This window comes from Sapajus apella, unplaced genomic scaffold (genome assembly GCF_009761245.1).
Source record: "Sapajus apella isolate SASKATOON/1434 unplaced genomic scaffold, GSC_monkey_1.0 scaffold101, whole genome shotgun sequence".
Taxonomy (NCBI): domain Eukaryota; kingdom Metazoa; phylum Chordata; class Mammalia; order Primates; family Cebidae; genus Sapajus; species Sapajus apella.
In genome coordinates this window covers 7,401,272-7,425,004 of record NW_022437041.1, presented here as the reverse complement: position 1 = coordinate 7,425,004, position 23,733 = coordinate 7,401,272, and the positions used below count along the sequence as shown (strand labels likewise).

The window sequence follows — 23,733 nt, the reverse complement described above, 5'->3', positions numbered from 1 at the left end:
AGAGAGGAACTAAAAACAGCAAAAAAAGAATTTTCTCTAATAAATTAGTACCTGACCATTGGCTTTCTCTAACATAGAATGAACCAATTTCCCTTCAAAAAATGAAAGTGGAAACTCATCTACTGAATATATTTCATGCCCTTGAAAGCAAAATATCATATTCATTTTAATCTAAAGTCCATAGAGACAACATGTAAATGCCAAATAATTTCTATTATGTATTCCCCAGTTTTAGGAATAATTGATTTTATTATTTTTATATATTTGATTAAAATATATCAAAATTAAATTTATGTATTTTAGTTATTAAAAGCAGTCTATTTAATGAAGAACAAAAGTCTATCTGCTGGTTAGTAAAGTTTGCATGATTTCTACTAAAACTATGCAAAATAAATCCCTTTCTATATGCATGTTGTTGTACAGAGGGCCCTTGAAAGTCTACTTCTGGGTACTTACATGAGATGGTATGTAGATATCATAAGAGTTTCCTGAATCAACATCAATTACATGGAAACCAGTATGTGAACCAAAAATAACCTTTAATCTTTGACCTTCTTCTACTGTGAGATCAACTAGTAGAGGCTTATGCTGGAGATCTGCAAAAGACTTTAAAAATCACTCCATTAGTATCTGCATCACTCAAAGAGGTATCTTTTTTTTTTTTTTTTTTTTTTTCCTTTAGCCACTGTCTAGAGAAAGTTAACTTGTAACTTTATTAAAGTGAAAAACTAGAACATTTCTCTTTGTTTTAGGTCTGTTGATATTCTGGCTCTAGGAGGAAGGGTCTAGGCATCCATTTGTGCCCCTTTATCTACCCTTTGTCCTCTAGGGCAGAGACGTTTAAGTTGGTGCACAGGTGTAAATTTTGATGGTGTTACTGTATATTAAAAACTTGGTGCCTGGGTCCTGCTGTTTTTTTCCTATTTCTGGCCTTTGTTCTCTGAAGAAGGTCCAGTCACCTCTCTAGCCCCTCTCTTTCCCATGTGGCAACCAGGCCCACAGCAACTACCTTTTCAGAGACAGTCTGGTCAGCTCTATTCTCAGCTTGTTCAGTATTAATGGGCATGCTCTGGTTTGGATTTTTCTTCAGTGAATGAGTGGGGATAAGACTGGCACTTTCTCTTAACTCAATGTTGGAACCTGAGACTTGGGTTTGGGTGATAGAGAAAGAGGTGGAGTGGAACATCACAAGAGTGATGGCTTGCACTGACTATTTGGGTTTAACTAGAAAGCAAAAAGAGAGGTCTAGCCAAGTTTGCCAAAATTCTCTGTGTTTGAATCCAGAGCCCAAGCCCCAGCTAACTGTCAAGTGTTCCTCTGTCATTTTCCTTTGCTATTTTTTAACTACACTCCACTCTACATTTACTGGGCCTTGATATGTGGGGGAGGAGTTGTGAAACTACAATTACCTTAGCTATAGTGCCACTGCCACCTCTCAGATCCTTCTCTTCTCATCTTTTGCTAACACCATTCTCACAGCATGGGAAGCTCTAGCCTCCTGTCCTTGTCCTATTGGAAGGCTTGGCCTCCTGTTGCTTCTACTCTTTTCTGTTTAAGTCTTTGCCTTTGCCCTTCCCTCTTTCTGGGCTGGATCTGGTCTGCCAGAAAGAAAATTTTGCACTCTCTCATGTGCTCTGGGTTGTAAAATGATGGCAGCAACTTCAGAGCAAGAAACGGAATGGGAGATTGATTGTAAAGCTTTTGGGGTGACAGATTTTGGTAGGCCAGGAGTACCACTTTGGCTTTTAGGCGTTATCTCTTAATTGTTATTACTAACCTAATGCATTCCATTTTTCCCATAAAAGTGAGGTTATGGAGGGGAGCCCATTTCCATTAATGAATCTATTTTCATGAGCACATTACAAATAAGCCATTTGAATTAAGGGAAAAAGATAGAAGTGATTCAGCTCTGAAGTGGGCCTGCATAGTGTTCCCAGGGCAGTTTTGCCCTCCAGGGCTAATGTAGCAGAAAAGAATTAATAACGAGCCAAAGGGAGATAACAGTCATAAAGGTTGGGAGAGAAAGTGAGAGCCAATGAGACATAAAGAAGTAGTAGACAGACATAAGCTGAGAAAGAGAGAGAGAGCAAGAGAGTACGCGTGAGCAAGCGCGAGCACACAAGAGACAAGATAAGTTCACTTGGGCTATAGATAGGTGATGTGGCTCTGAACACATCTGGGTCCCTGTAAGAACTGGTCCTCCTAGTATATGGGTGTCAGCTTCATGAGCTGGAGTCAACAGGACTAGCATATCTCCATCCCACTCCTGGCAAATCTCATGAGTGACCAGTCCAACCATGGTGGGTACAGACGTAGACATGGCAAAAAATGAAAAGACGATCAAAATAGGAGAATGCGGAGAAACTAGGTCATTTCCCTAAGTGAGCACTGGGGACATATAAGCATCACCTGAGTTTTAGGGACTTCAGCCAGAAAGATTTATAAGGATTAAAAGATTTTGAGGCTCAGTTTAACTCTGAGATTCAGTGCTGCCATTTGTCTGCCTTTCTCAAACAAAATACCAGGAAATACCCTGGTTTAGGTGGTGGCTTTACAACAAATATCATTGCACAAGATCATAATCAATGATACGCCTACTAACCATTCTAAATGCCTTTGAGGATTATGATTCACAGATCTCAAGGAGGAGGGCATACCCAAATTTTAATCTAATTTTATAGCATTTACAAATACTCAGTCTTTAGTTTTGAAACAATAAACCCTAGAGTACCTACACTTTTAAAACAGGTTTATTATCCATATGAAAATTAGTATTGGTCTATATGGACAATTTTGTTAACTGGTAGAAACTGAAAAATTTTAAAAAGGACATTTTAGATAATCACATGGCTGCTTACCTTAAATGCCATGAACTTGTGATACGGTTTAGGAGCCCAAGCATATATTTCCACAGCGTTCTTCAAGGCGATCACCAAAAATTTGATCCTTTCATATTTAACTGTAATAGAAAAATTATGAGTTAAAAAGTGCATCAATTTATTCAAGTTTTTTGTATTAAGATTAATGAATGTATAAGCAACAATATATAAATTTAAATATATAAACCCCAATTGCAGGTGATGTTCCTGGTGTAGGATTTTTTTCACAGATACTGATTTAGCTTCCCATTGGTGAACTTTGGTTGGCAGAATACTTATGGACTTTGCTATATATTGAAGACTCTTTGCATCATTTAGAGGTGTAACTGCTTACAACTGTCTTTAATGCTAGGTCTAGATGTTGATATTCATTGTGATAAGAATGTGCATAATTTCCTTCATGTTAGCTTGCCTGGGTTTTACATTCACCCAGACATAAGTAGCTGAGAGTTGATAGGGCAAAATGGTAGAAAAATTAGCAAATAGGCAGACATAAAGGCTGCTGTTTGCTTATTACTTATTATTTATATTTCAATTACTAAATGAAATAATTGCTTGTTTACGCTTCTCATGAAAGTGGGTGTTAGGAGCCTTGGGTTCTGTTAATGACTTATTTTTAAGGGCTCCGAATACTTTGACAAATCCTTTACTCTTTAGAAAGATGAAATATTAAGCATTGTAAATTCTATGGACAGAAACTTGGTTAAGTGACTGAGTCCCTATAATGTTTTTGCCTACATAAAGTGTAGTACTCAATAAATGCTTATTGAATGGATGAATGGAAGAACAGCCTATTGTCAGGCATTCTCTTGATTACTCTTACCTGTGTGTGTGTCTCTGATACAATAATAAACAATATTTACAGTGATGGCCTTGAGAGGTCAAACAATTCTTTAAGCGCCTTCTAAATCTTTTGCTATTAAGTGTAGATTCTAATTCTTAGAGAAATTGTAATCCACAGATGGTACACATGGCAGTCAGTTTGAAAAAATAATCTCAACAAACAGAATATTCTGAGTCCTAAAGAAACTAGGTAGGAAAAAATTTAATATACTTAGATGACATTAAGTTTCCAGTTATTTGCTTTATAACTCTTCGTGACATAAAGTGTTTATTATACTATTTTTGCTGAACATCCTCACCTGAAACCTAGGAAAAGATCCACAGCACTAGGCATTGAAGGAACATATCGCAAAATAATAAGAGCCATATATGACAAACCCACAGCAATATCATACTGTATGGGGAAAAGCTAAGACCATCCCCCCTAATAACTGGAGCAAGACAAGAATTTCCACTTTTATCACTCCTATAGTACTAGAAGTCCTAGCCAGAACAGTCAGGCAAGAAAAAAAATAATAAAAGGCATCCAAATTGGAAAAGAGGAAGTGAAATCATCTCTGCTGATGACAGAATCTTATGCCTAGGGAACCCTAAAGATTCCTCCAAAAGACTCTTAGAGCTGGTAACTTCAGTAAAGTTTCAGGATACAAAATTAATGCACAAAAATCAGTTACATCAATAATGCTCAAGGTGAGAATCAAATCAAGAACTCAATCCCATTTATAATAGACACACACACACACACACACCACACAGCCCTAGGATAATACATTTAACCAAGGAGGTGAAAGACCCCTACAAGGAGAATTACAAAGCACTGATGAAAGAACCATACATGACACAAATGAATGGAAAAACATGCTCATGGATAGAAAGAATCAATATTGTTAAAGTGACTATATTGCCAAAAGTAGTCTACAAATTACCAATGTCATTTTTTACAGAATTAGAAAAGACAATTCTAAAATTCATATGGAACCAAAAAAGAGCCCAAATAGCCAAAGCAATCCTAAGCCAAAAGAACAAAGCTGGAGGCATCACATTACCCAACTTCAAACTATACTGTAAGACTGTAATAACCAAAGCAGCATGGTACTGACACAAAAATAGACATATAGATCAATGGAACAGCATAGAGAACCCAGAAATAAAGCCACTTACCTACAACCAACTGATGTTCGACAAAGTCAACAAACATAAACAATGGGAAAAGGACACCCTGGTAAAATTGGCTAGCCATATGAAGAAGAATGAAACTAGACTTTCATCTCTCACCATATAAAATAATTAATCAACGATGGATTAAAGACTTACATGTACCAAAAACTATAATAAGAAAACCTAGGAAAAACTTCTGGATATTGGCCTAGGTAACATGTTTATGACTAACACCTCAAAAGCAAATGCAACAAAAACAAAAACAGACAAGCAGGACTTAATTAAGCTAATGAGCTTCTGCATGGCAAAAGAAACAATCAACAGAGTAAGCAGACAGCCTACATGATGGGAGAACATATTTGCCAAACTATGCATGAACAAAATTCTACAAGGAATGCAAACAATTTAACAAGAAAAAAAAACAAACAATCCCATTAAAAAGTGGGCAATGGACATGAACATACATTTCTCAAAAGACGACATATAAGCAGTCAGCAAACAGATGGAAAAATGCTCAATATCACTAATCATCAGAGAAACGCAAGTCATAGCCACAGTGAGATATCATTTCACACCAGTCAGAATGGCTATTACAAAAAAGTGAAAAAAAAAAAAAAAAAAAAAAAAAAAAAACAGATGGTGGTGACACTGCAGGGAAAAGGGAATGCTTATACACTGTTGGTGGGAATGTAAATTAGTTCAATCTCTTTGGGAAACAGTATGGAGACTTCTCAAGGAACTACAAATAGAATTACCATTCTACCTAGCAATTCCACTTCCAGGTAAATCCCAAAGGAAAATAACTTTTTTTTTTTTTAATCAAAAGGGCACCTGCATTTCTATGTTTATTGCAGCACTGTTCACAGCAGCAAGGTCATAGTTTCAATCCAAGTTGTCTGTCAATGGTTGATTAGATAAAGAAGCTATGGTGTATATACAGCATGGGATACTATGCAGCCATAAAAAGAATAAAATCACGCCCTTGGCAGCAACATGGATGGAGCTGTAGGCCAGTCTCCTAGAGCAAAATAACTCAGAAACAGAAAGTCAAATAACACATGTTCTCACTTATAAGTGGGAGTTAACAATGGGGTGCATGTGGGCATAATGGACACTGAGGACTGGAAATAATAGACACTGAGGACTCTAAAAGGAGAGTGACAGGTTAAGGGCTGAAAATTTACCTGTTGGGTATAATGTTTACAATTTGGGTGATGGGTTCACTGGAAGCCCAAACCTCACCATTATGCAATATACCCACGCAACAAACCTGTGTATGTACCCCTGAATCTGAAATAAATTAAAAAAAAAAAAAAGAAAAAAATCCATTCAGATTTTGCTGATTTTTAGGGTGAAAGAAGAAATAAATAAGTTCATATTTTAAAATAAATTTAAAATAGCCTTGAAAATAAAATTTTATCTAAGCACATACAGGCTCAGAGAAATCAAGAAATATGTTAAATGACTCTTGGATATACGATTTGCCTTTCTTTTTTATTCTAATTTTATACTTTTAAAATTTCACAAGAATTTGAGCATACTAGAATAATTATGTGCCACAAAAAGATCTCAGTGTTGTTGTGGCTGGAGTTTCACAAGGGAAGCAGAGTGGAGACTGCAAGTGGTTCTTTGGATAACTAAAGCAAACTGTGTTTCTGAAAATTAAGCTGGTCTCAGTTTTCTGATAGAGAATTACCGGATTTTGCTCTTTGGTTACATTTCATTTTGCATGTGTATATATAGATCAGCCTACTGATGTGAGGACAACGAAGAGACGGCAATGTTTAGAAGGAAGACGTCAGAAACGTCAGAAGGGCCAACAGTAGATGTGCAAGTCAAATAGGATTCCCGCAGCCTGGTGTTTTTGAGAAACACTTGTCAGGTATGTGCAAGAGATAATATTCAGAAATTTTGTATTATTTCCTGCAATGCATTTTATTGCTCTGTAATCATATAGTAAGTATTAATTAGTTCGTGAACACAAAATCTGATCACTAGAAATCTTTGGACTAATAAATGCCAAGTAATAAAGGCAAAATACTCAAAAGGAAACAGCTTTGAAATTGTTTCTATTGCTGTCCTCTGAAAACATGGCCTGTTCTCAAAGAAGGAAGCTCACTATTTTAAAAAAAAAAACCAAATATGCCTATGAATCTGAATTCTATTTGGTGCGAGAATGATATGTATGTTTTATGCTTTGCCAAATTATCAGACTGGGGACAAGAAAAAATTAAAACTCCAGGGCATCCTATTAGTATCAGATAATTCTGATTCCTGAACAAAAATGCACAGTGGAGCACATAATAGCTTGCACTGCTACCCAGCATGCTATAGAAAAACACTCCCCCATGTGGTCTTATTTGTGAAGAATGCTGTGTCCTTTGAAAATCCATTCCCTTTTTTTAAACAAATACTGTGGCTACATATGTTTACAGACATTGATATTTATTTTTTTCCAAAAGCTGCCTTTTATACTTATCAACACATACATTATCTGTGTTGTAAGGTCAGAAGCTTTTTTTTTAATTTTGTAAAACTGTGAATGACACATTATTAATAAACATTGAGGAACATGTCCCTTCAGGAACTAAACCTTCAAGTTCACTAGCCAGCCCCAAGACTTCCGAGTGTTAAGGCATGAGGGAATGTCACTTGTACTGAAATTAGAGGAAAGGGAGGTAGAGACTCTGCTTCAGAATAGAGTCCTCTTTCTAGTTGGCAGAATATGACACACTAAAGTTCTTGCTTTCTGAGCTCTTCTTTATAGCATGCTCCTTCTGTTTTCACATTCTGTCTTTAATACGCTTGATTAGATTTCAGCCGACATGATGTCAACACACATGACTGGATCCACGTGACTGGTTAAAATTTCAAATGTGTCTCATACTCTTCTGAGACCACATCATGGACTCCTTTGAACTGAAGGTGTCTAAAGTTCCTCTGCCGCTCCTTTATTGTCACTCCTTATGCTAAATAATTAATGCATTTTATCCAGTATACATTTTAAAAGTCTCCACATATTTTCTTATTTTTATCAGCTATGCATTGAACAAGTCTTACAGGTACCTGTTTTAAAAAGTCAATTCTACAGCGCTTATGAAAAACAAGTCCCTGCCTACCTGCTGATTCCTCCTCCCTAAAAACAACCAATTGCAACTCTTTCAAATATTTCTTTCAGCAATTTATTTCCAGATTTCTAAACCAAATGATTATAATATTATTTATTTCTTGACTTTTTTTTTTTCAATCACAGACATTATTTTCTGACTTTGTAGTATGGAAAGGATTTAATTTCTTATATCATTTCCTTCTCTAGCTTCTACTTCTTATACATATACACATGATTTACTCTTGTAAACTCTAATATAGTTATATTTTAAATTTTTGGTTAAATCAATATCAAGTATTAAAATTATTATTGTTCACAACTGAGGCATGTAGTATACCATGGTTACATTTTCCTTCTTGTTTCTCCTTATTTTTTTTTAATTCCTTGTTTTCTATGTATCTATCTCTAAGCACATGTAAACTTTCTGCTAATAAATGCCCTTCAATATGCTCAAACACGGCACGTAAACTATTTATATCATTTTATTTTTCATGGAGACATCTGCTGCCTGCATTGTCCCCGTCACCATCACTCTGGGTATTTTCTTCATCTTCCTGGACTATGTGGTTTAGTTATTTATTTTGGTGGAACACATCCTCCAGTAGCTTCTTGAGAAATGGTGCATGAAATGTAAATTTTTGAGACCTGCATGACTGAAAATGTCTTTCTGTTGCACTCAAAATTGACTGATGGCTTGATGGTATGATGGTTAATTTCATGTGAACTTGACTGGGCCATAGGGTGCTCAGATATTTGGGTGTGTCTGTGAGGGTATTTCTGGACGAGAGTAACATTTGAATCAGTAGAATTGATAAAGTAGACTGCCCTCCCCATTGTGGACAGGCCTTATGCAATTATTTGGAGACAAGACTAGAACAAAAAGGCCAACTCTTCCTGCTTGGTTGAGCTAGGGGACATCAGTCTTTTCTGGCCTTCAGACTTGGACTTGGAAGCATCAGCATTTCTTGGGTCTTGAGCCTACCAGTGCTCAGTGTGGAACAACACCGTCAGCTCTCCTGGTTCTCAGGCCTTTGGATTAGAACTAGACTTAAACCTTTGCTCTCTTGGGTCTTCAGCTTGCTGACTGCAGATCTTGAGACTTTTCAGCCTCTATAGTCATGTGAAATAATTCCTTATAATAAATCTCTCTCCCTCTCTCTCTCTCTCCCTCCATATATATATCCACACACACACACACACACACACACGTATGTGTATACATATATGTATGTATACGTATACACACATATGTATGTGTATACATATATGTGTGTATACGTATACACACATATATGTATGTATACATATATGTGTGTATACGTATACACACATATATGTATGTGTATACATATATGTATATGTATACACACACACACACACATACACTATTCTTAACTGTAACACAGGTGGGCTATAAAATATTAGTTGGAAATAATTTTGTGGGGAATTTGGAAGGCCTTGCTGTATTGTATTGTCTTTTAAGCTTCTATATTGCTGCTGAGACGTCCCAGGACACTCTGATTCTGGGTCTATTATATGTAAACTGTTATTTACTTACAGTGTGATGGCCTTGATAGTTTTAAGGACCTTCTCATTTCCTAGGTATTGAAATACTTTGTTATGTCTTCTTGTGAGTCTTTCATTCAGTATCCTGGAAACTCGGTGACTCCTTTTAATGTGGGAATTCAAGGCTTTTAGTTCTAGAAACCTTTCTTGTATTCTTTCCTCAATACTTTCCTCTCCTTTCATTTTTTATTTTCTAAAACTCATATTACTTAGATTTTGAAAGACTTGTACTGATCTTTTTATTTTCTTATATTTTCTCTGCTTTACTTTTTGTACTACTCTTTAGGAGAATTGCTTATCTTCTAACACTTTTATTACATTTTTTTATTTCTGCCAATACATTTTAGTTTGCAATTTTTTTTCTTGGCCTCTGAATGACTTCCCCCTACTTTGCTCTACCTTTTTTTTTAATAGCCCACTTCTTTTTTTATAGAAAGAAGTTTTCTGATCTCTTTAAAGTTATTATAGTTTCTTGCTTCCTTCCTTCCTTTCTTTTTACATTTTCTTCCACTCCTCATTATCCCTGTTTCTTCCAATGTCCTTTCTTCTTGTTTGTTTAGGTCTCCTTCGTATTTGTGAATTTCTCCACTCTCTGGTATAGATGGGCTTATCAACTGCTGGGCTTCACTTCAGGGTAGTTAGGCAGCAAGCTTTTTCATGGCACTTCAAATGTTAGTACCTGTACATCTTTTCTTTCTGGCCCTTTAGTTTCTCCAAAGACAAATCTTTCAGTCTCTTCCTAGGGAGTATAAGCATGGCTATTTGGGAGCTAAATAGGGGATAAAGGGAAGTGTATGTGTGTGTGTTTTCACAAGTATTCCCGTCCTCACATTGGCTGTGTAAACCTTTCATCTTCTGTTGCAGTGGAGAAGGGTAGTGGCCTCGCTGCTCAGAGGTGGAGACTGGGCTCTGGAAGACTTGCTGCTCATGAATTTTCTAACAATTCTATTTTCAGTCCCATCTTATACATGCATTTCCACCTCAGATTCCCCTGGGGCCTTAGTTCCTGGGCCTTTCTGGGTTCTGTTGGATTGATTTTGATCATTTTCCTCACTGCAGATTCAGAATTCAGAATTTCCTGATATTCTAAGTCTTTTTCCAGTCACTCAGCTACTCTTTCGATTTTATTGACATCTCTTCTCTTCTCTTGCTCTCATAGGCTTATGGTATTTTTATTCTTTTCTTATCATTTTAATGAGTCTTTGGAAAAAGGAGATATAAATGTTCAAACTGGAGCCTAGGACCTTACTCTGACTGCACTCTGTCAATTTCATCAATCTTGCTTTAAAAAATATTTAAATAGTGTTGAAGGTTCCAGCAACATCTGAAGCTGGTCACACATACATCATCAATCTGAATAAAAAAAACTAAATAAAACCTAACTAAAAAAGTCTGATTGAGTAAATGAGGCTAAACTTACAATTCCATGTCTTGAGACTTACCAACTTTATAATGTATACAGCCTTCCAAGTCCCCAACGGTGATCCAGCCTTGTTTCTTTTCTACTTCTGGGTCATTATGTAGTATTCTGTTTCTTAACCATGAAAGATAGTAAACTCGTAGCTTATTCTTCTTTCCTGTTGAAATAATAGAGCTTTAATTTCAAATCCCTGTGACAGCTCTCACTCCTTCCTTCCCCTCTTCCATTTATTTTTAATTTATTTTGTTTATGTGTATGTGTGTTTGTGTGTGAAGGCATAATAACCAGTGTTCCCAGCACTTTATCATTAAAGTGTTGTTTCTGCCAGAACTTATGGTTAAAACAGCTCTAAGTGTTTTAGACACATCACAAAATTACAACGTCTTTATCTTGAGGCGGTTTCTTATTTGAGCATGCTGCTCTTATTCTCTTCCCAATGCAAAGCAGTGTCTGCTGAAGTTAGTAAGAGCTAACTCTTCAACAGAGTGGTTGATCAGAGTTCCAGAACATTCTAGATTAATCACATGAAGAAGTGTTGACAACGGCATTTTGGCACCTGCCTTTCCTTCACCCTGTAACCTAACAACAGATGTTAATGAAGACCCTCTTATTTGTCTCTTCTACTACTTTAAAGATGACAACTGATAGTAGTTTTATTTCACTTAACCAAAAAAAGTTATTTTGAAAGAAAACAAGAGGATAATATGGGTTCAGAAAATAATACTGGACAAGCTTTTGGTGCTGAAGTCACTGAAAGGAATACTGAACAAAAATACAAAAGGAAAGAAAGGATGTGGATTTGAAAACAAAGTTCCTTTTGGTAAGGTGATCTTAGAATAAAGAATTCATAGGATAATAATAAAAAATCGAGACAATATTGAAGAGTACACAAATAACAAAACTTAATATACTCCATTAGATTATTTGCACCAGATAAAATGTCTATTGGGATGACTCTTCCCAACTAATGATAAATTTAGCCCTATGGGTTTTGGTATTTGGATACTTATTTTTCTTTATCTTAGGCTTTTAAAATGTTTTATATTTTATAGATTAATATATACAAGCAGAAGAGAATTTATTAAAGCATTCCACATGCATTTGACAGGAGAGCACATTTGTCCCCTAAACTCAGGGAATCATGGTATAGTCAGTATTCATTTTTGTAGCCTAAGGCCGGGAACGCACAGTGATCACAATAGCTAGGATTGACACGAGAGCCAGTGTTTCCTCCTTTCTATGCCAATATGAATCCAAGGTTAGTTCAAGAACCTTTTGCTCCTATTTTCATTTTATCCTTTCCCATCTGTGCCTCGTGAGAAAAGGAAATGCTTACACTGTTAAGAATGAAGATGTGGCCGGGCGTGGTGGCTCACACTTGTAATCCCAGCACCTTGGGAGGCAGAGGTGGGCGGATCACCTGAGGTCGGGAGTTCAAGATTAGCCTGACCAACATGGAGAAACCCCATCTCTACTAAAAAAATACAAAATTAGCTGGGCGTGGTGGCACATGCCTGTAATCCCAGCTACTCAGGAGGCTGAGGCAGGAGAATCATTTGAACCCGGGAGGCAGAGGTTGTGGTGAGCCAAGATCGCACCATTGCATTCCGGTCTGAGCAACAAAAGCAAAACTCCGTCTCAGAAAGAAAAAAAAAAAAAAGGAATGAAGATGTGTCACTAACAACATAATGAAGCCTGAATCTGAATTTTCTGTGTTGCATTTCCACTTTTGGTAGGTGAGTGGCAGATACACAGTTTTAATTTTGATTTGGTAGTATAGCAATCAAGAAAGCAATTAACCAGAACAAAGGACTACATGGAATTAAACTCAAATGGTAATACAAAAGGAATTTACCTGGTTAACCTTATTTGGGGAGAATAAAAAGAGATGAAACTGAGCATTCAGTGGAAAGGTAAAAGAAAGAGGAAGTTTAGTGACAAGCAAAAGCATTTTGTCAAAATGGAAGTACAGTTGAAGAGTTAAACTTTAAGGTTCAAACCAGTATCCCTCTAGTGTCTCTTCATGAAACAATGGCTGCACATAAATCCGTGTTCTCAAACTTAGCTGAACAATGGAAACACCTCAGGAACTGTGAAAGCTATTGATGCCTAAACCCACCCCTAGAGATTCTGACTCTGGTCTGGGGGTACAGCCTGGATTTTCACATCTCCCTAGGTGATTATAAAGAGTAGTAGCAAGTTGGTTCCATACTAGATGGAATGGAAGGGAGAGTGAAGTGAAGAGTATTACTTGTTAGACTCCTTCAAACACCATCAAAAAGAAAAAAAAAGAACTTTCTTCCAACAAAACTTCCCTCTTTTAGGTTGCATTTTTATCAGTAACAAGGCCTTCACTTTAGTTTCCATCTTTTTTTTTTTCCTTTTTAAAGCTCTTTTTGGGAATACAGAGTATTGCAGTAGTGATTCCCACACTCAAATCTCTTTGTAGACTTGACCATCCAGTGTACCAGCTGCACCTGCCAAAACATCAGTGGACTGTAAGCAAGAGAATTTCTTGAGGGAAGAGACCAGAGAAATTTCTGCTTACTGAATGTCCCTCTTGGAAGCCTGCATTTTGATATTCCGTCTGTATGTGGTAATAACTGGAGTTCTGAAACCTAAAAAGATCTGAAGATCCTTGCTGAGTCCTGACAGATGTAAAGAGCTATAAATATATAGCCTTTGTGGTGTGTCTGTGCCTAATTCAGATTCAATGCAGAGGTGAGAGCCTTTTTTTTTTGGAGGTCACAGTCTCCAGTGTTACAAAATGTGCGCAACCTCACTCTGGCTATACTGCAATACTTTAGTGAGTTGCTTGTTAGCTGGGAAGGGCAGAGCTAACTGTTTCTGCAGAAAAGGGGTGGTCACCTTTCCCACCTGTTTGGACCTGGGGACTCATCATCTTAGTAACATACCTGAAATTGTCACAAGGACATTCAGTCCCTCTAGCACATCCATCTGCTGAAATCGCCTCCGGTTGATCAGATTATAGACTTTGCCTTGCCCACTTCGATCCAAAAGCATCAGGCCATTTTCAGTCCCCACCAGAAGGTTTACACCTGTAAATTTAAGAAGCACTATAAGACTGATGTTTTACAAACTTTAATCTTCTACATCAAGAGTCCCTATAAAATCTAAGAAACTGTGACTTGTAAATATTAACTAGTGAGCAAGCAGGTAAATATAAACTAATGAGTGTAGAAGTAGAAGCTCTGACATAATAATTAAATCTTTGTACTTCTGGTAATGAAATAAGAGTTTCCTTTTATAAAGTTGTAGCAGCATTCATATGTCCGATTTACTACCTAATGCAGAGAGTCTTTGTCAATAGGGACCTTAGGCACAGATGTGAAGCTAGCATAATTTTCCTTTATTCCCTACCTGGAACAACCACTTCTTTCTTGGCTCTCCCTATAAATCTACTTCTCTTCTTCCCCAAGGTTCACCCCCACCCCTGTGCAGTGATTTCTAGCCTACCCACCTTCAGTGTAGAATGGAAATTTCATTTCCATACTCCATTGGAAGAAAGGCCCTTCCTCCTTCTTGAACCGAAATCTAAGTATCTTATGCCCCTTACCCTCAAGTTTCTGCTCTTTTTTAGAGAAATTATAAACCCATTCAAGAGAAGTGTCAATAGTTGGAGAGTCATAGACATACTCATTTAAGGGACTTCTCAGGTCTCTAAATCTAGTGCAGCCCAACAACCATGCAGTAATCCCTATTCCAGAAGCACAGGCAGGTAAGTGGTTTTTTCTGAGTAGTTGTAATCCTAAAAATGCATTGCTAGGGAAATTTATCGTACACCCCGCAACACACACACATTGAGACGCTCATTGTGTAGTGTACTATATTCATGAACATGTAACTCTCTAACTTATCTTACTTATTGTACTTCTATCTTCTGATCAACACAAATGTCTGCTTTTTTGTCCACATATTAATCCTTTCAATATTAAATGTGGCTATCTTGTTCTCTTCTGTCTCTTCTCCAGAGAATAGAGCCTCTATCATGATATAGTTCCTAGGCTTCACACTCTTCCCTACTAACATCTTAAATGCTTTCAGCCTTTTAAAATTATGGTTCCCCAATCCAAGCCTACTATTTTCCATGGGTACATAGGGGACATGTCTTTCCTTAATCTGTATGAGATGTTCATAGTAACATAGACCAAGACTTTGACAGGATCTCATTATGCCTAGCCTGAGTCTGAGGTCAGCTAAAACCTGCAGATATTTTTCACAAGAAATGCAGATTGATGTTTTAAACTAAAAGGCAAAGTTCATCATATTATTTGTTGTTCTTTTCAAGTTTTATGTTGTTATTGCTAGTGGTATGACCTTGGATAATACTCTGGGCTGGATTTTCAGCTTGAAATAAAGGTTTATGCCATTATTTATGCTCCTATTGCACTTGCAGGATGTTGTATGGATCATGGAGAATGAACGTGGGGTATATCACAAAGTGCCAGACACAACTCACCTCTGATTGATCAGATTATAGACCTTGCCTTGCACATTCAATGTATCAAGTGGTAGCTAGTTCTCTTGTTGGCTTCAGCCTATCAGTATTGTATGACAAGGTTGTTCTGAATCTAATCTCATCATCCCAGCTAGTAGGGTATCAGCTATTTCGATATATAAAATTGCTTTTGGTCTCTCCTGAAGTCAAGATAGTCCCAAGCTAGGTCTCTGATACCCACCATTCAACCAATGTTCTTTTGATGACAAGATCCACGGGCTTTTCATGTTTGAGGGTCAGTTCATTAATGAGTGGTTATTTAAAAAAAAAAAAAAAAAAAAGCACCAACATACCCCACAGAGCTGCACAAAGTATTTCTGAGTTGAATCGTTTCTTGTATTTTCTGATTTCTGGTGTGTCGCTATGAGGCCGAATGTTGGTTGGGTTTACGTTTACCACTGAAATCTTTCTTGCTTCATTGAGTTTGGCCTGTTCTTGTCTAAGAAGTTCGCTAGTAAACAGAGCTTTGAGAAAAAGAATCAGAGAAGTCAGTGGCATCTTAAAGATAACCTATGAAGATGTGGAGATGAGACTTCAAAACACTACGATTTCTCCTTGTTTGGTTTGAATTATAGGAAAGGCAAAGAAACTCTGAAACTCTCCTTATTTTACACTTTTTAAAAAGTGAATAAAATATAAGTCATTCATCAAAGCAGCCTTTTATTCATTAGCAAAACAGGCTTATAGACACTACTTGCACAGCTTAGAAAGTTGATACTAATCTCCCCAAATTAAATACACCATCCCCACTCCTGTAATATAAGCAAAAAAAGATCTACTTTTTGAAATTCCAGACTATCAATTGAAAAACTATCCTAAGCTGACTTTGATGATTAATTACTTGAAGAACATTAGAAAGCAAGACTCTCCTCTAAATTAGCCAGATTTTTGTAGTGGGAAGCACACACCTAGAACGCAACACAATGCACCATGTACTTATTAAGGGCCTACTGTGTGCAAAGCATTGTGCCCAGAAATTGTTTTGGGGAAATATTTGGTTATGTTCAGAGATCACTGGGGAACAGCTTTCCTAGGGTCTCTATGTACCCCTGGGTCTACCAGAAACAAAACAGAAGAGATGGCAAAAAAAAAAAATGGAAAGAAATAAGTTTGTTTTAGAAGTCCTGCAGAAATAATAATTTTAACAAATCTTCCTTTTAAGAGAGGACGTAAGGAGTAATCAGCTTAGCTACTGAACTGAGGATTAATTTTCTTATCAGGCTGTAACAGAAGGAAGACGAAGCTGTTTTTAAAACACTGGGCCCTTCTTGCTTACCTGCAGCTGATGATTCCTCATCCTCTTCATCTTCATCAGTGGGAGACGTCTGGTATACTCTAGGGTCCACAAAGGGGGTGAAGGAGGCTTTGGTGCTGCTCCCCATGCCATACTAAATCAATAAGCAAGAAGATTAAGAATCACAGATAAATATGCAGGAATAAACAATGCTAAGGACACTGTGCTTGAGCTGTAAAATGATCACGGATTGTTCAGGGTATTCAGGTGTTCATATTCTAGCGCCCTAGTCAGTGCGTGCCTCTCTCCAGCTTCTTCTGGTGTTGATTATTCACTAGCCATTGTGCATTTGTAGGACTACATTAATTATCAGACTGCAAGAATTTCAGTGAGAAAATTACATTTTGAACCACACACGGCACCTTAAAATCTGTAGGACCACTGTGGTGACAGAGCTTACCTCTCACTTTCAGCAAAGGCAATCTCCTATACTGACCACATGGTCAATATGAAAATCTGACACAATTGGCAATAAACTAAGTAAGCAAGCCTACACAGCAGCACCTGATCCTGAACAGAGTCAACCCAAGGAGCTTTCTCTTGGGAAAGAGAACTTTCAGCCCTTTCACTCTGGCCTGGTGATGCAAGTGGATTGGTATTGCCTCCAAAAGTTTTAAAATCTTTAATTCAGGGATGATATTATTCTGGAATTGAAGATTTTTTCTTCCATGACAGTTTCCTTAAAAGAATAATTACATATACATCTTTATTTAGGGACTTCATGAGGATATTAGGTTTGTGGGCAATGTACCTTGAAGACTTACTTTAAAAAATGAATCTTAGGCTTGGATAGCACCATGAAAACATGATGTCAGAAGTAGAAGAGGGAACAGTAAACTCAGTATCAGGGTTTCATGTCAAAATATTCTAAATTTGAGTTTTTCTGAATGAGCTGCAATGATGTCAGTCATATTCATTCCTTCTATTCTTATCTTTTAACATTATAAACACACCTGTATTCAACATAATAAGCACATTTTTTTGGATAAATATCTTTAACTAAAGGTCACTTCACTTTAGTTTTACTTTTGGGTTTCTATTTAAAAATAAAACCACCATCCAAGACCTCTAAAAATATAAGAAGAAAACAAAGATCTAATCTGATATAATTCAAGATTTCCTCTTCCTCCTACGAAATCCAAACAATTTCATCCTCCTCAAGGTAGAATTCCCCTACCAAATAGAACACTTTCACATACATGTTTTCTTTTGATATTTAGAAGATGTCTGTGAAAGAGGTAGGGCAGGTACTAACATTTCCACTTACAGCTGGGGCAGCAGCAGAATTTTAAACAGGGTTCAATCTTATGGAGTCCTCCTTGGTACCAAGAGAGATGTTCAGGCAGAAAATGCCCACACAGCTTGAAGTTAGAATAGGATACTGCACTTTGCAATATATCGCTGTGTTCTTTTCCTTGGTGGTATGCAAAGCTCATCTGATCTATAACTTTAGAATTCAAAGGGTGCATCAAAAACTCAGTGTATAGGCAGTGTCAAAAATAACAGTACGTGTGCTTTATAAACACATTTAGGGCCTTATATGTGCTTGACAAGACTATTAATGAAACATGACCACACACTGTGAGCTTATCCAACTGGTGTCAGTCATCACCACTCATGAGCACTACCTACGGATTTTGTGTTTATTCAGACATTTTCCTGGGACTGTTTTTACACAGAAAAGATAATATACCTAGTTTCTTCTTTCTCACACAGTTTTGAATTTATGAAGATGAACACTTTAGGAACTGATGTATTTATGAATTTTTTTCACAAGCAAATCATTTAAACTTTGTTTTACTTAAGTCATACTTAGTTTGATTAAATTAATGTAAATATAAACCTCAACAGTTGGCCTGGAAATCTGTGTAGCCTGAAGTTTCCATGAGTAGTCTGGAAGATAGGAGGACCCAGTTCTGGTCTTAGATCCGTGACAAACCAACTGTGTGTCTTAGGCCAGTCACACAACCTCTGTGAACCTCAGTACATTCATCTGTAGAAACAGGTATTCGTTCAGATGATATCTGAAAACTTTTCACTGCTTTGCTTCTATGATTTCTCTATTTGAGTATCTGTACAAGCAGCTCTATAGTAGAAACCAACCACCCAAGTTTCAAGGAGCTTGGCAAAACCTCGTTCTTGAAAAGATCATGGTTTTAGAAACCCAGGAAGGACAGCAGAATGTAACATAACATGCCAGCTGTTGCCCAGAACCTACTTCAGTCCCAGAGTCCATCTCTTGGGAATGGGTTGAGACACGCCCCAGGCCCTCAGTCGGGGTTCCAGCTGGAGAATGGCTCTGCTGCACCAGGTCAGGGAGGTTGATGTGGCCAGCAAAGCCATTGCTGTCACTGTGGCCAGATCGCTTCTTCTCTCCAGACGTCTGAGGGGGAATAGCATGTGGGGGCAGTTAGAGAGGGAGGCAAAAGGCCATAGGGTGACATCACCCCTAACCCAACATAGGTATACGGGGCTCTAAATCAATCCACTAGCGCCTGAATAGGTGATACTCAAATTTCTATTTTACTTAAGAAAATAAAAAAGAAATTAATCTTTGTCAATATTTAGTTCATGGATTGAACCTGAAGCCTTATGTTCCTGCATGAGGTGCAGACAGTGGTCACATATGGCATGGGGATCCCATGTGCAGAGGGAGATGCCACAAAGGGGAGGGGCTGAGCAGGACCCACACTGGTAAGCTCCTCTTTTGTAGTACTTGTGCTGTATGCATGTGCCCTTAATTATATTTACAAAGCATATTACCAGGTTACAATGAAACAAACCCACACAACAGAGAAATGACCCAAAATGTTGCTGAAAAGCAGTGAGATAATCCATGTGCTCTGGAGTGTGGAATACTTCAAGAAAGTGCAGAGACCACATTTAACACAACTCACAGGGCTCTTTGTCATTCACAGGGTCAAAACAATGATTAACTAATCAGATCTGTCAGGAGTTCCAAATATATTGACCTGATCTAGAATATTATTTGAAAATATGGATTTACAACTACTATCATAAATGTTTAATGTCTCAATAAATAACTACGGTGCTTTGTGATGTAGGCAGTAACAAAATAACGTTATCATGACTACCAAAGCATTTAAAACATTACTTCTAGTAACGCTTTTTAATGTCCTTTAAAGTTTTTTTTGTTTGTTTGTTTGTTTTTTTAACGGAGTCTCACTCTATCTCCCAGGTCGGAGTGCAAAGGCGTGATCTCGGCTCACTGCAACCTCCGCCTCGTGGGTTCAAACCATTCTCCTGCCTCAGGCTCCTGGGATTACAAGTACATGCCACCAAGCCCAGATAATTTTTGTATTTTTAGTAGAGATGGGTTTTACCATGTTGGTCTGGCTGGCCTCAAACTCCTGACCTTGTGATCTACCTACCACCTTGGCCTCCCAAAGCGGTGGAATTACAGGCGTGAGCCACTGTGCCCAACCAAAGGTATTTTATAGTGTATGTAATATTAGTAGAAGTATGTAATATTAGTAGCAGTAGAAAAAAATGCATGATTTGTGAATACACTGTATTAGGTGGCATGCTCTACAGTTGTTACTGATAGGATTACATGACCTAACAAGTTTGGAAATCACTGCACTGGAGAACAGTCTCTACCAAAAAATCCTGGGGAGGAAAGACAGAATTAAAAGACAACTCTGCTTTCCAAAAGCCAGTGCCCACATTGTAGGACTGACTAGAGTTACACTTTTTGATTTAACTTTTATGCAATTGCTTCATTGAGGATTCTTAGAGCAGACCTGATTAAGTAATAATTTTCCTCTCTGCCCTTTTCTTTCTTTCATTCATTGACCCAATATTTTTTAGTGCCTACTAAGCGTAAAGCATTCTACTGAACATGGAACAGCTGGGAACAAAGCAGACACATTCCCTACCCTCTTGGGGGCTGGCACGTGCAAGGGTTCATGCTGTTTCTTTGACCATCTCACCAGCCTGGCTTTTTACTTCTAGAGCTTGTCATGGAATTACAATTACAGCTCTGCACCTGCCTGTGGCTGCAAGTGAAAGGAGGCACTTCTCTTTTCTTTTTTCTTAGATGAAACAGACTCCCAAGCTCCTGTAATGGTACATGCAATTGATGTTTCCAGGAAGCTTGAGAGATAACTGGAAAGCTGAGTATCCTCTAGGTTTCTTGGCAACGTGCTCCTGGACTACAAGCTGTCCTGGAGAGGGGCACTTTCTGGATTCATTTTGTCACAGTGCCCAGCAGTATCTTGCATTAGTGCCTATTCTTAGAGTTGGGCATTTCCTTTTCTGAATGACATTTAGAAAGTTCAGTCCTAATACATCTTATTGTGCACTATTTCATGTGTACTGGGCCATTTCTCCTTTGTTTTAACTTCTGTTCAAATACTGAAAAGCTTTTAAACAAACATTTCCCCAAGCTTCTCTTTAGCATAAATCACATCTCTTTCGAATTTTTTTGGTCTCTCTTGTATCAGCAACACTCTTTTTCAAGCCAAAAACTGATGCAGACATACTTGTTATCAAAGAAAGACTCAGAGAGGCTAACAAGGGGAGTGGCTCAGATAGTCAGAAGCTTGAAGGAATCCAGTGGTAGGCCCTGAATCCGCCCACTTCTGAGTCATCACTCTTTTGTTCACTCTACCAGCACCTTCTTATTAAACACTTTCTGTGTGCCAAGTACTGTACTGGAAACACAAAGACAGATGTGTAAAAGCCTTGCCCTCTAGAACCTTGTTAACAGAACCCCAATAATGTCTCATCTTTCTCTCTCACCATTCTCGTGGGGATTGGCACAAAGATGTTGTGTGTACCAACACATGCCAAGAACTGTGCTAAACACTTTATGACATTCCATCAGTTATCCTGCCTTAAGCAATGTGGGTTCTAAGTGGTTTGAACCCAGCCGTCTTGTGGCAGAGCCCAGGTGCTCTGGGCTGCACTGTTGCATTAGGGGGCCTGCTCCTGGTCACAGCTGATTGAATCAGGGGTGGACGCCTGAGCCAAGGGGGACTAGATTCCCACTGGAAATTAATATTAAGCCAGAGAGACATGGGTCCATTTCTGCTGGCAGTTGAACTGCGAAGTGGTGAATATCTCGCAATAGAGGAAGCAGAGAGGTGAGAGCAGAAGCACGCAGAGGGAGAGAAAGCTCTTCCGTGAAGAGAGAGAAGAACAAAGGAGAAATGCGGAAGAAAGCAGAGATCAGGGTAAAGAGACATAGGCAGCAAGAGAGCCAGAGACCTGCCCATGAGATGCTGCCTGAGCTCCTGTCTGTTTCAGACCTTCAGAGAGGCTCAGCTCACTTTTACCTTTGGGTTCCTTCCATGAAATATCCTAAATCTTCCTTTACTCCCCCGTTTCTGATATCTACCCTCTCCCTACTTAAAAAACTTCCTTTTTTTTTTTTTTTTTTTGCTTACTCTGTAGTAAGTGGGTTCTTTTACTCATTACTTATAACCAAAAGAGCCCCCATGATGACAAGCTAGTGTTCTGGTTGAGTGAGGAGGATCATCACTGAAGAGATACTAGCTGATACCAGGAAGGTGCTGTGGACAAAGGTCCGTGGAGTCCCAGTAGAGGCTTGTAGGAGAAAAGGAAGATTGAGCACAGGGACCTGCTTGGTGAAGTGTGGGCAGCAGTGGAGAATGCAAAATACCTCTTCCAGCAGATGGGCTTCCATGGACAAAATGGCAGCTGCAGCTGGTATGGAGTACACTAGAACTGAGTAAAAAGTGGTCCTGTGGAGCTCTAGGACAGGGATAGGTAGAACCACGGGGTAAGGGTATGTACTAAGGAAATTTGTACATCTGACAAGATCACGAGTGTTAGAGCAGTATGTTCTCATAGAACCATCTAGTCCACTCAATGACAAGATGAGTAAGTTCTCCTTCATGTTCATCTTGGAGAACTGTACTAATAGCACCCTATAAGCTAAATCTTATTATAATAAGTTTTTATTTTATTTTCTTTTGTCAGGGGTAAACATTAATCTGTATTGATCTTGTTCAAACATGTACTTTTAGTAATTTTCAATTCAAGGTTTGATGATGGTTAATTTCATGTGTCAGCTTGACTGAGCCATGGGGTGCCTAGGTGAAACATTTTTTTTCTGGTGTGTATGTAAGTGTTTTGGATGCAATTAGAGTTTAATTGGTAGACTCAGTAAAATAGATTGCCCTTTTCAAATTGGATGGGCATCATCTAGTCTGCTGGGGCCCTGAACAGAACAAAAGGCAAAGGAAGGAGGAATTTTCTCCCTTTTTTTCTTCTCCACTGGTTCAAATGGGACATTTCATCTCATCTTCACCCAGCTTCAGACTGGGATTTATATCAACAGCTTCCCTGGGTCTCCAGCCTGCAGATGATAGATCATGGGACTTCTCAGCTTCCATATTTTATGAGCTACATCCTCAAAATTAAGCAGTCTCTTGGCCAGGTGTGATGGCTCATGCCAGTAATCCTAGCAATTTGGGAGGCCAAGGCGGGTGGATTGCCTAAGCTCAGGAGTTCAAGACCAGCCTGGGCAACACTGTGAAACCCCATCTCTACTAAAATACAAAAAATTAGCCAGGCCTAGCGGTGTACTCGGGAGTCTAAGGTAGGAAAACTGTTTGAACCTGAGAGGCAGAAGTTGCAGTTAGCCGAGATCGCGCCACTGCACTCCAGCCTGGGTGATAGAGCAAGACTCCGTCTCCAAAAACAAAAACAAAGAAACAAACAAAAAATAAAGAAATAAAGCAGTCTGTCTCTCTCTACATATGTAAATATTCTCTGTCTCTGGAGAACCCCAATTAATACAGTTTTTTATTTTAAAAACCCGCATTTGAGAAAGGCAGAATTAGAAAGTGAGAGGACAGAAAGATTTTGGGGTCCTTAATAGATCACATTCCTATAGGACACTGACAAATGCGATTTTCAAAGTGACAGGCTGTGGTCATAGAATACTGGAGTGCT

At 38.2% G+C, this 23,733-nt stretch overlaps 1 protein-coding gene across 8 annotated transcripts in view; it reads right to left on the bottom strand.

The window, feature by feature from the left end:
• TNIK (TRAF2 and NCK interacting kinase) overlaps window positions 1–23,733 on the bottom strand; it is a 410,529-nt gene that overhangs the window by 6,709 nt on the left and 380,087 nt on the right. For all 8 annotated transcript variants that reach the window (XM_032258265.1, XM_032258273.1, XM_032258266.1 and 5 more), the window contains 7 exons: window positions 19,007–19,171; window positions 16,771–16,882; window positions 15,788–15,958; window positions 13,891–14,034; window positions 10,998–11,132; window positions 2,859–2,959; window positions 457–606 (listed from right to left, as the gene is read on the bottom strand). In XM_032258265.1, coding sequence (XP_032114156.1) covers window positions 457–606; window positions 2,859–2,959; window positions 10,998–11,132; window positions 13,891–14,034; window positions 15,788–15,958; window positions 16,771–16,882; window positions 19,007–19,171 — 978 coding nt within the window. The remainder of the gene's footprint in view (window positions 1–456; window positions 607–2,858; window positions 2,960–10,997; window positions 11,133–13,890; window positions 14,035–15,787; window positions 15,959–16,770; window positions 16,883–19,006; window positions 19,172–23,733) is intronic.